At 36.4% G+C, this 13,055-nt stretch overlaps 1 protein-coding gene across 2 annotated transcripts in view; it reads left to right on the top strand.

Annotated features, from left to right (window-relative positions):
- LOC105257779 (A disintegrin and metalloproteinase with thrombospondin motifs 7) overlaps window positions 1-12,410 on the top strand; it is a 42,740-nt gene extending 30,330 nt beyond the window's left edge. The window contains exons 4-17 of one of the 2 annotated variants that reach the window (XM_025411963.1): window positions 4,680-4,968; window positions 6,022-6,323; window positions 6,435-6,709; window positions 6,840-6,986; window positions 7,108-7,258; window positions 7,353-7,442; window positions 7,586-7,901; window positions 8,283-8,410; window positions 8,538-8,785; window positions 9,063-9,180; window positions 9,339-9,601; window positions 9,912-10,426; window positions 10,821-10,994; window positions 11,902-12,410. In XM_025411963.1, the coding sequence (XP_025267748.1) occupies window positions 4,680-4,968; window positions 6,022-6,323; window positions 6,435-6,709; window positions 6,840-6,986; window positions 7,108-7,258; window positions 7,353-7,442; window positions 7,586-7,901; window positions 8,283-8,410; window positions 8,538-8,785; window positions 9,063-9,180; window positions 9,339-9,601; window positions 9,912-10,426; window positions 10,821-10,994; window positions 11,902-12,047 (3,162 nt within the window). In that variant the 3' untranslated portion in view covers window positions 12,048-12,410. Of the gene's footprint in view, window positions 1-4,679; window positions 4,969-6,003; window positions 6,324-6,434; window positions 6,710-6,839; window positions 6,987-7,107; window positions 7,259-7,352; window positions 7,443-7,585; window positions 7,902-8,282; window positions 8,411-8,537; window positions 8,786-9,062; window positions 9,181-9,338; window positions 9,602-9,911; window positions 10,427-10,820; window positions 10,995-11,901 lie in introns of both variants that reach the window. The other variant, XM_011268640.3, reaches the window with a different exon arrangement.
- The last annotated feature ends 645 nt before the right edge of the window (window positions 12,411-13,055 follow it).

The following is a 13,055-nucleotide window of genomic DNA, read 5'->3' as shown; positions in this document are numbered from 1 at the left end:
ACGAATTATAATTAACCGTCGCTAATTCAGGCATCGAGATCAAGCATTTTCACGGATTTCGATAATTAATTTCCCTCGGCGATCACTACGATTAACGGTAGTGCGATAATCAACGGACCTCCGTAATAGCGGCAGATCGTATCGGCTTTGCCAACCAGGCAATTCTAATCGTCTTTTACGGCTGTCAGCAGCGGTCGAGTCGTGCGACAAGCGCGGTAGATTATTCACGTGTGCGCAACAATCGCCAACGGGGGAGCCAATGCGTGCTTAGACATAGGTGCAAATATGCATCGTAAAAGCGGGGCCGTAGGCTTCGTCGATCGCTAAACATGAGTGTCGGCGTGTCTCGATGTTGCGACCGCCCATCGGTATTCCCCGTTGGTCGCTCAATAATAATTTATGCATACACAACGGCAGCGTATGTCCAGTTTGTGGGGTAAGATCGCCTTGACGATGATCGGTAAACCAAGTAACGTAACAAACGACGCCACGAGATATGTATGACGGGGTACATACGTGACTATGATCACGATCGATGATGGTCCCGCGTGCGATTTTATACCGATCGAATTCGCTTTGTTGGACTCTTTCAAGACACCGCGCAATTATGGCCGCGTTAACGCGTGGACGGAACTTTTCGCGCGCAGTAGATTTTTCTTCATATGCGCGGCACGACCACCATGCACGACCACCTCCTACCCGCGGATCGGCATTTGTGCAATCGTCACGATCGATTGCGTCGACGATGGAGTGCGGGTGTGCGTCGCACGATTAGCAGCGAACTGGCTCGCGGTAATTTATGTCAATCGTTTGCAACGAGTTGCGCGCCAATTAATGATTTAATCCGCTCTCGCGATCCGGTCGTATCGGAAAGTACATATATATATATATGTGTGTGTGTGTGTGTGTGTGTGAAGCGGCTTTATAATATTTAATGTAATTATAACGATGCATAATTGATCGGCGCACTTTACAAATCGGAAGCTACTTTTGACAAGTCTGACATGCTTCGTTAATTCCATTCTGAAAAAGAAATGGCGAATTTATAGCGTTGTTTCTCTCGATTCTGCGTGTCCGCGGCAATTAGGAAAGGCGCAATAGATACGAACGCGAGACAGTTCTATTGCAGCACACTGTTGCAATAGAAATTCCTCCTCCGCCGAGGACGCGACTGTAACATAAACTGTCGTAAATTATCGGTCGATATGCGGAATTAATCGAATCCCGCAAATATACGATACACGTCGCATATATTCTCCGTTGGCCCATACAATACGGTTCAATTAAAAGAAATGTTTGAACAGCTTCCTGCTAAATGTCATGTTACTATAAAGATATATTTATTTGTCGCGATTAGAATCGTATTCAACTAGGATAGTGAATTCTCAGATACTAATACCAAAGAATGTGCAATAGATCGTAACACACAATCGATAATATTCTTATGTATATCCTGAAACATCCAATTTGCGAAAGTATAAAAGCTAATCAATTTAGTTATATATTAAAGATAATTATTCGAAAATATTTAAACATTATTACTTTATTATTTTTTCGCATATTAATTTTTAGACAAGATTGAAATTCTTAGTTTTACTTATTTATTATAGATGAATTATGAGATATATTTTCGATTTGAATTTGAATTTTTGCAGAGAAGACCGTTTTAACAATTACATAAAATATTCCGAGTGCAAAATCCGATAGCGGATAGAAGTTGTAGTTATTAAATTAAATTTGCCGATTGTCAGATATTGACAAATCGGAGGTCTTCTCAACTAAAGAATAAAATATTGCATGGGTGCAACTAACATATGCGCCATAACTTTCAATTATTTTATTTCAGCTAAGAGCACGCGGTTCAACCTACGTTCCATGTTATATTTATCAATATTCGAACGTGCACTCTGTATTTTCAATAGATAAATCCCGGAAAAAGAATCATTCGCAATTGTTAATCTTTTGTAAAATAAATTTTTTTATAAAATAAAATTTTATAAATTTCTCTTCAAGTACATCCGGAATAATGAACAATTGCAATTATATCATTTAACCTAATAATAATAAAAATATATTTATAATGTTCATTCGTTTTTTAAAATTTCTTTGAATAGCAAAGAAGTTAACAAAATCGACAACAAAATGTCCTATCCATCGTCATCGTCAAAGACATCGCGATAACAAATCACTCCTTATATAGCCGATCAAAGTTTGTGAGCATATAAAAGAAGAAGAAGAAGAGAGAGAGAGAAAGATGCAAAATAAAACGAAGATGACGCGACAAAGGGAAAGAAGATGAAGGAATAGCGGAGGAGGCAAGAACGCCGTGAGGCCCCATGCCGAGCCGAGTCACGACCGGATCTTTTTCGCTTTGAGATCCTTTGACGACGAGGCTTCGCTTCTTCTTCTTCTTCTTCTTCTTCTCTTCCTCTTCGCCTTTGTGAGACTGGCGCCGTGATTTTTCACGGTCTGCGTCGAGGGCTAATCGAAATAGCGAGCGCCACCTCGGTCCGGCTATATTTAACCCTTTTACCGCCTCTCTCGCTCCGCTTCACTGATCGTTTTATTTCGCCGAGATACGGGAATATCTGCCTCGTGACACCAATGATGATGATATGGCACAAACAATCCAGATCAAGTATTAATATATACGTTAATATATACGAAATTTGATTCGATTAATACAGATAAAATTTCTAATAATCAAAATAGTAAAAATATAAAAATGTAAAAATGGTTCAAATGATACAAATTAAATAAGAAGCAAAAGAAGGCTAAGCACTAAAAATACAGGTAATGGTGCATGATAATAATAATATATTATGATAGAAACTTTGTAAAATTATTCCATTTACATACAATAAGAGGCGCAAAAATATATGTTTAAAGTGTGCTGTCGACGTTTCGACCCTGTTCTGGATCCTTTTCAAAATCATCCTTTTCAAACAAATAAAATTTTAAATAATATTATTTGACTTTATGAAAAGGACCCAGAGTAGGGGGTCGAAACGTCGTTGACAGTACATTTTAAATATTTTTGCGCTTATTGTATATAAGATAAATAATTTTATAAAATTTCTATCATGATATATTATTAACAAAACGCATTATTACCTGTATTTTTCATTCTTAGTCTTCTTTTGCTTCTTATTTGATTTCTAATAATATTTATGATGCTATTATATATTATATCTTCAACATTACTGTATTATGGAATTAAGAAATTTATTTTTATAATATATTACAGGTATAAAAAAATTTTGTTTAATATTCAGTACTAACTTACAAGGTACAAAAAAGCGAAATAAGCGAACTAATATATGTATATAAAGAGAGAGACAAAGAGAAGAAAAAGTTCGTTTTATGTATATCTTTTGTAATTATATGAAAACTTTGCATTATTTTAAAAGTTAGCCGGAATCTCGCTCCAACTTTTAAATCTTCCTTAATTTCGAAACCGTCTTCTCCTTTTTTCTTTTTTTACCGATCACGCGAACCTTCGAAATACTTGTTCCATGACGCTTAGCGCGCCGTCGGAGGTCCGAGCTCTAACACCTTTAGAACAAGAAATAGAATAATGCCAACCGATGTTGATCATGCTACAGATTAGCACGCCCGCAGCTACGCTATGGCATTAATCACCCGTGGCCACTGACAAGTCTCGCCGTTTCCTGTCAGATAGCGATTGATGGCTAAAATAATGAGCGGCAAGTTCCAATAAGTTTTACATTAACGTCTCTCTGTTCTCGCGATACCGAACGATATCGAAAGGTGTCCTTTCCACCGGAGCTGCGCTTACATTTCAGGGGAACTAAGCATAATATATACTTGGCAACGTACGCTGATATAAACCAACTCGGTAGAAACTCAATTTCCAAGTGCTTAAGAAGAGAAGCATACTTATATAATATTAATATCTAGCTTCTACCTTACGCTGAATACGCACTATCTTCAGTCCAGTAGCGCTTTGCTTTCATAACTTCGTTTATGATCTCGTATATCGTATTAATATTTTCGCATATCGTCGCCGTTGGGATGATATTCGCGCAAAATTGCGAAGAGATACGCCTCCGCAAGTCCTCTATTATTTCTCATGCCCGTCAATCTTGACTGTGCCCACACTAAAGCTCACGATTTCATTTTAATTACAAACGTAAATGTAATTACACGCTAAATTAATAATAATAATAATAATAATAATGTATATAAAATATGATATATAATATTTCTGAAATACACACGATACTTAAATTTTCACGATAATCAGTTTCATGTTGTAATAACGATGACTGATGCGCTATAAATTGTCCAAATATATTTATATAAATCATAAATAATAAAATTAATTTATATAAAGTTTATATAAATTTATTTATATAAAATTTATATAAAAATTTATATTAATTTATATACATTTATATAAAGTTTCGATACTAAGTGCGCGCTCGATTATGCAAAAATAATACTTAATGGCGAAATAACACGCGCGAAATTTAAAAATACCGAGACGCAGCTCGCTGAAGGGTTAACAAGTTTTTCAGGATGACATACGCGCCACTTTCGAGCTAAACGGCCCATTCGTATACGGCATCGCCGGGAGACGTCACGACGTGAATCTCGGCCGGTGTACACCGGTCTCTGTGTGTCTGAGTAACATGAGACCCGGTTTTGTGTTTCAGGCGGGTATGCTGCGCGGCGACCACGGCGAGTTCTGGCTGGAACCAGTCGCCGTGTCCCTGGAAGAAAAACGCGGCACGTCGTCGGCCGACGAAATGACGACCGACGATTTAGGCGCCGGTGCCCGCTCGTCGATCTGTAAAGACCCCACGGCCCCAGGGGGCCGGCCTCACCTCGTCTTTCGGCGCTCGGCCGAGCAGCAGCAACAGCAGATCGAGATCGGCGCCGGCGGTCGCAGCAGGCGACGGCGCAAAAAGAAGAGGAAACAGGAGAGAAACTGCGGCACCCGCGGTGAGAACAGACACCTTCTTCTTGTTCCTATTTCGACTTTCGCCCGCGCGTCCTACAACCGCACGCTCCCCCGCACGCATCGCCGTCCTACACCTCTCGCCCTCTCCTGTAATATGTATCGCATGTATTTATGTGTCTGCACGTATAATGTAATTGGACGCACCGTGGTACGGAACGTGGGCGTGTCATCGACGCCTTGTCTCTCCTTTATTTTTCGCCGACGATAATATCCGAGCAGGAAGAAAGATAGGGTGGGCGAGAGAAAGAGTATAGTCTTGCGCGCAGGAATATTGAAATGTATAATAGTAATAGAGAGGATTATAATGATCCTAAAACTAATTTCCAATCGAAACTAATCTCTCATTCGACTGCACAATAATATTAGTTTTATAGTAGCCTCGCAATTTGATAACTTGTAAGATTTTCTGCATATATGTGTAACATAATATGCAAAGCATCGATAATCGATTTGTTTATGATTTGCGAATAATATTGCGAAACGAGTTGATTAACCCGACCTAATTTGCTTGAACCGTACGAATTCCGAAATTACTGGCTCGTAATCTTTGGCACAATTTCAAGATACGATCTAGCCACCCGTTTTGACGTTCCCGCATTTCAGCGGATGAAACGTGCACGAGCGCGCCGATATAGAGAACTAAGATCGCTCGTTTGATACGTTCCTTTATATAGTGAAGCGCACGAGGGGATAATCCAATTCGATGCAAACCCATAATTAACTACAATGAGTATTCATTTCGGCAGGCTTGCCGATCTATCGAATGGACCAAATGAAATCTTAATTGCAGCTCTGCAATCTGCCAATTTGCATAAATCAGCCGTGTTAAAGCGCTCCACAGAGTAGAAGCTACTATCTATCTCGATCGATTGACAAGAATTGCGCGTATACTTTAGCACTTTTTGCAACGTTTAAAATCGTTGACTCCGCAGCAAATAAATTGACGGTAAAAGCACAGACTAAAAAGAAAGATTAGCAACTACATTTATCATGACAGCACGTGAAATATCCGACAGAACCGCGTCGATTGACAGAGACGCGGCTCGAATGGCAAACTCAACCAGGCCTCGTCCAAGTTCAAGGCCGCGGGCGAAGGAAACATCATCAAGCGAAACGGTGGCATCGTTCCAAGAGATCGATCAGTACACCGCGTCATGTCGAGGTTCTTGTCGTCGCCGACATGACGATGATGGCTTTTCACCAGGATGGCGATGTGGAAACTTATCTCCTGACAATCATGAACATGGTGTCCGCGCTCTATCTTGATCCCACTATCGGCAATTTCATCAACATCGTAGTGGTCAGAATTATTCTCGTTGAGGAGGAAGACGCAGAGGTACCTACGTTATCCTTCAAATGGCTTTTAATCGTTTTTAATTAACGCGATATACACATAATGATAGTATTAAGATGGAGCGATTACTCGAAATCAACTATTCTGTCCTAGCAAGGGTTAGATATCGCGATAAACGCGGATAGAACTCTATATAATTTCTGCAAATGGCAGCAGAAACTAAATCCCGGCGATGATTCGCATCCGAATCATCACGACGTGGCGATTCTAGTGACGAGAGAGGACATTTGTTCGCGTGCAAATACCCCTTGTAGCACTTTGGGAGTGGCTCACGTTGCTGGTATGTGCCAACCGGATCGTAGCTGCAGCGTCAACGAGGATAATGGGATCACATTGGCGCATACAATCACGCACGAATTGGGACATAAGTAAGCAAGAATGACTGTATTGATATGAGAAGAACATTCGATATTTCTTTATAAAATATAAAATATTAAATTGAACGTTTTAAAATTAATTATATGTTAATTTTAAACATCTATCGCATATTCTGTTTAGTTTTGGAATGTATCACGACACGGAAAAAATCGGCTGCAGTAAACGTGAAGGCGATACGTTACATGTAATGACGCCAACTTTTGAAGTGGACGCTGTTGGAGTAGCTTGGTCCAGATGCTCTAGAAGAGATATTACGAACTTTTTGGAGTAAATAAAATATATCTAAATAAAAAAATCTATTTAACTTCTTTGGGATTCTACAATTTTTATATTCTCTACGCAACAAAAACAAGGAAATATAATATATATATGAATATGCGGTTTTCAGTCAAGGAAAAGGCGATTGTTTAGAAGACGAACCTGCGGGTAATGATTATGCATATCCAGATTTACCGCCCGGTGCAATGTATAATGCCGAGCATCAATGCCGGTTGCAGTTCGGCGTAAGAGAAGCTTCTGTTTGTTCTCCATTGCAGGAGGTAAATAAAGATCATCGATAATAAATTGCCAATCTGAACTTAATCGGCTCGATATAACCACGATTTAAAGATTTATGACCGTTTATGATTCCAGATTTGCTCGAAACTATGGTGCATCGTAGACGGTTCTTGCACTACTATGCTGCATCCAGCAGCTCCGGGAACACATTGTGGGAAACACATGGTAAATTCAAATTTTCTCAATGATAAAATGTGTTTTTATAAAATATTTTTGCCATTATTTAAATCACTATTGAGATTTATTTAAGAAGACGAATATTATGAAAATATTAAAGTCTCTTTTAAAAACATTTTTCCGCTTTGTAGTGGTGTCAAAATCAAGAATGCGTGCCTATTGTCGATCGACCGCGGCAAATCGACGGCGGTTGGGGCGAATGGGGATCATGGAGTGAGTGTTCGAGAACTTGTGGTGCCGGTGTCTCGATAGTCGAGAGGAAATGCGATCATCCGGAGCCCGCACACGGCGGAAAGTTTTGTATAGGCGAAAGACGTCGTTATAAAATCTGCAACACGCAATCTTGCCCGGAAGGTACACCGAGTTTTCGCGCGGTTCAGTGCAGCAACTACGACGGTAAAGAATATAAAGGAAAGAATTATACCTGGCTGCCATATTTCGATCAAAGTAAATAAACTTTTAATTTATTTGATACACGCAATTTTTTTCCGCGGTCGCATATGTAATTCCGAAATCCAAATTCTAGATCTTTATGATTTTTCAAAATGTACGTTTATCAATATGCATCATGTGCGAATTTTCTCAATTAAATATCTATAAATTATCGATATTAAAATGCACACATTATATACGAACGATTATGTAGAAACGAGAAAGCAAAATTGTTTTAAAGTAAGTTGTGGTAAAGTAGAATGTAATTATTTAGATTATTCAACATGTATTATAAATTGTAAAACGAATTAGAAATATCTAAATCACGTAATGATTTAAATACGCGAAATATTTATAATGATTTATCACGCGAAGTTTGATTTACATCTCATTTAGCGGAGCCTTGCGAGCTTTATTGCACTGATACAGAGGAAAGCGTAATCGTCCCTTGGGGAGAGGCTGCTCTCGACGGTACGCCATGCAATGTTGGTACCAGGGACATGTGTATCGCTGGCATATGCAGAGTCAGTGTTCTTTAAAAAAAATTACTTTCAAAATAGGTTTAAATATTTCAGATATATTTTTAAATTTAGATTTCATTTAATGCTTAAAAAATTTTAAGCATTAAAAAATTAAGATTTTTTTTTTTAGAAAGTCGGTTGTGATTGGATGGTGGATTCCGATGCTACGGAAGATCGCTGCGGTATTTGTCATGGCGATGGTACTCAATGCGAAACCACCAGCGGTGTTTATGACAAAAATGATGGTCCCGGATACAAGGAAGTCATTGTTATTCCATCCGGTTCGCGAAATATTAAGATCGAGGAGATCGGTAACAGTAAGAATTACATTGGCATCGGCGTGCCGAATTCCGACAAGTATTTCCTCAATGGAAAACGGTGCGTATAACTTAGATTTCAAAATTCTAATCTGTGCATCAATGTAGGCAAATCGAGAAATTTAAATATAACTGAAATTGCAAAATGAGATTATAATCTTATATCGCGTCGCTTGCTTGCCTAAGTTGTACGTATATAAGCCTAAGTTGTACGTATATTCTTATCAGACAATGTAAAAAGTTATCACAGAGTGGTACTATTACATTTTGATGAGCGAAATTTTCGTAATATTAATATGAACGTAATCTTAAACTCTGATGAAATTCTGATTGGACAGGCAGATCACTTTAGCGGGCGAGTACGAAGTCGCCGGGACACCAGCTTTGTATGAACGTGATCGAGATAGAGAGAAGATTAGAATTCCAGGACCTATTAAAGAAGACATTGCAGTCTATGTAATATATTATCTCAATAAAGTACATTTGCGGCGCGCAATTTCCGCGATTGAAATTTTTCTATGTATATTACATGTCAAATTTGAAATTCGATGATTTAATAAAACGACTTCCGTTTGTTGGCTGTCATTAATATTTATCAAACGTTATTATTTTAGTTAATTTATAGAGGTCACTATCGCAATTTTGGACTACGTTATGAATACACCGTGCCAAAAAAGAAACCTGATCGAGCTCCAGAATACTCGTGGATATTTTCCGATTGGACTCTTTGTACGGTCACTTGCGGTGGTGGTACTCAAACTTCTCACGCAATCTGTCACGAAAGGAAAAACGGTATCGTTGAAGACTATTTCTGTGAGGGCATCGAGAAACCGGAACCAAAGTCGCGCGAATGCAATTCGAATCCATGTCCTGCGAGGTAAACTCTAACTTTGAATCCGATAAAACTATTGTAACAAAATTCGAAGAACTTCGAAGAGAGAGAACATTGTTATCTCATAATAAGAATTTTCGAAACGGTTGAATAAAACTTTATTCAATTTTCGATTGCCATCTTTTCTATATTCTTACTCTATGATGGAGAAATTCTTTCTATTGATTATCTTATAAAATCTTGTAAAATAACTATAATTCAAAACAACAATCTGGAGATTTTCTATGTAGGAAATTATATTTTATTATATAAAAAATGTGTTGCGTGTGTATAAAAAAATTTTGCAACATTTTAGGTGGTGGGTGGGCCCATGGCAAATGTGTCCTGTTACATGCGGCGAGAGCGCGCTGCGTAAAAGATCAGTAATGTGCGTGTTCTCCGGTGACGGTACCGATCGATCAGACTTGGCACTACCCGATCGCGATTGCGATAAAAACATACGACCCGAAGAAGTGGAACCGTGTTCAGATTTACCGCCATGCGGGCCCACCTCGGAGATACCGCTATTCGTGTACGCTGACAACAAGGATATGTCATTCTATAATATCAGTCTGAACGAGCAAGACGGTATTACGATAGTCGACAGCCTCACTACCGAGGAGCCAGAGATTCTCGAGTTCGACAACGTCGTCGACGAGAACCCGGACAATTCCATGTACAACACTAAGTCGAAGTGGACGGTATCGAAGTGGAGTCACTGTTCAAATGGCAAGAGAAGCAGGAAAGTCACATGCTCCGTTCCGGGCGATTGTAATCCGGATAACAAGCCAATCAGCGTCGAGGACTGTTATGGTGGAAAATGGATCACCGGTAAGCTACAGATCGATTGGTACGATATATACAAAGAGAGTGTGTATCTTCTCTTTTAATATGCACACGAACAAAATTTTTTCTAATTATAAAATAATTATATAATATTACAACAAATATTTTATTTATTTAAAATTTAATTTTACGAAATTTATATAACTCCGAAAGATAGATTTCTACAAATACATTTTAGATATTATAAAATATCTAAAATGTATTTGTAGAATTTTCATTAAAAACGTTATTATAATACACATGAGAATTAGTGACATTTCTAAATAATAATAATGAAAGATGACTATTTTAAATTTTATTTATCAGATGCAAATTTCTCAAGTTTGTTAAATATTTGTTAAAATCTTTATGTAAAGCTGTCTATTAATTGTAATTTTAGGAAATTGGGCAAGTTGCAACGCAAGTTGCCTCGTAAAGTCTGGAATTAAACATAGAGAAGTACAATGTCGTGATCGCGCGACAAACTTGCTATCCGACGATTGCAATCTCGACAGAAGACCGTTTGATACAAAGCGCTGTTATTATCGACGGCAATGCACAAATGAGAAAAATGGTAATTATATCTACATAGTTAAATTTTATTCTCAAAAGCCTTCCGCATTTTCTATAAAATTTTAGTTTTTTATATAGAAAATTATCGTATCTTCTAAAATTTATAATTTTAATACATTGTTAAAATTTTAATAAAAGACTTTCAAAGAGAGATATATATGTACATGTTTGCGACACATTTGCAACATTATTTTCAGGTGTATCCACAAGAAGTTTTATTGCCGTCCAATAGCATTAATAATATTAATAATATTAATAATTATACTGCTCATGTCAGATATTTAAAAATTAAATCCACATTTGTCGCACTAGAGTAATTGATGTTGAATAGAAGTTTGAGGCAATCTAACAGAATAGTAATAGAGTTGAGAGAATTAGAACACGTAGCCGCATGTAATTCTAAGTTATGCTGGTTAGGTTATAGAGCGTTTGGCTTGTCCAAAGTTACAGAATATGCTCTTATCCGAAGGCGTCGAGAAACTAGAATTTATACGAGAAAACCGCGGTTCTCGTAACGACTTGCTTTATGAGATCACGCTACGTCGCTTGATTTGCATGTGCATATGATGCACCCAACCCGCGCGCGCGCGTATAAATACTTATTATAAAGTCTTCTAATTCTCATAACAAGTATCATTAGCATATGCAATGAATTCTAGAGATTTGCGTACCAAATTTTAACCAATTGAATTTGTTTACTTATCGTTGGTTTTCTTTTTCAAAATGCATGCAAAAAAGTTTAAAACATTGTCTAATTTTTTTATAATGATGTTTAATGTATGTTTGACTTTAATTATTATGTACTTTTTCTTCATATTATAAATTATTATATTTATATCGCGGATGACTAATATATGTATATATATATATATATATATATATATATATATATATAATCTTTTTTTCAGATTGCAAGGATAGTATAGTTCCGTCGTGTGCAAACTTCAAACGTATGTGTGATACATCACCGATTGTGCGAGAAAAGTGTTGTGCCACGTGCATGAAACGACGACGACATATCCGCCACAATAGACGACACATATTTGCCAAATAACAAAACAGAGTTGAGAAATAGCAAGTGCAAAAGTATTTTAAAATTTTTAAAATGCACATATCTCTCCGTCTGATTTTATTCGTATTATTTAAATTAAGATAAAAATATAAATTAATTAAATTTTTTACGTTTAACGTATGGCAACAAAAATTAGAAAAAAACTTATAACAGAGAGTGATATTACGAGATTATATTTGTAACTTTATACTATTGCGTGTATGTATGTATATGTATATTTTGTATCAAGATGTAATCATACTTATGCCACGTAGATATGCCATTTACTTATCATCGTCTATCCGCCTTAGATAATTAAGATACTAATTGAAAAACGTTGCAAATGCTAAATATATATATATACTAGATGTGATATTTTTCAGGAAAAAAAATCTATTACAAAATAAGAAACTAATATTATTAAAAAATTGCTGCATATAATAATAAAAGTAGTTATTATGTAAAAAATGTTATTTAGTGAGTTTTAATCAATATATTATGTCTAATATTGTTAATTTATTTAAAAAATATTTTGTGAAATAAATAATTTTTTTAAAATGTACAAATTTTAACTGAATTTTAATGACTTGCAACGCTTTTCTATGGATTAATTATCATCACATAATGAAAAATAGTTATAGCTTCAATAATTTTAGAATCTTCACAAATACGTAACACAAGAAAAAGAAGTCTGGGATGTACAATTATTTTAAGAATGCGATTGCCACATCGTATCCGATGATTTGATATAAGTTTACTACTCAAATATTTAATTGATATAAAACCGTTTATACAGAACTTAAATAATATAATTTTTATATGCACTTGTTTATATCATGATAATATAAAATCCGTTTTTCTGTATACTGATTTAATCAATTTAATCAGCAGCAAGAATAAAATAAATTTTGTAATAACTATTAATTTATTAACACATTAGATATATACGATATATTTTTCTCTACGAAATTTTTATTACTATTTTTACTAATTTATATTTTGTATTTGTCT

Source organism: Camponotus floridanus, unplaced genomic scaffold (genome assembly GCF_003227725.1).
Source record: "Camponotus floridanus strain SB8 unplaced genomic scaffold, Cflo_v7.5 scaffold46, whole genome shotgun sequence".
NCBI lineage: Eukaryota > Metazoa > Arthropoda > Insecta > Hymenoptera > Formicidae > Camponotus > Camponotus floridanus.
This window is presented reverse-complemented; position numbering and strand designations above follow the sequence as displayed.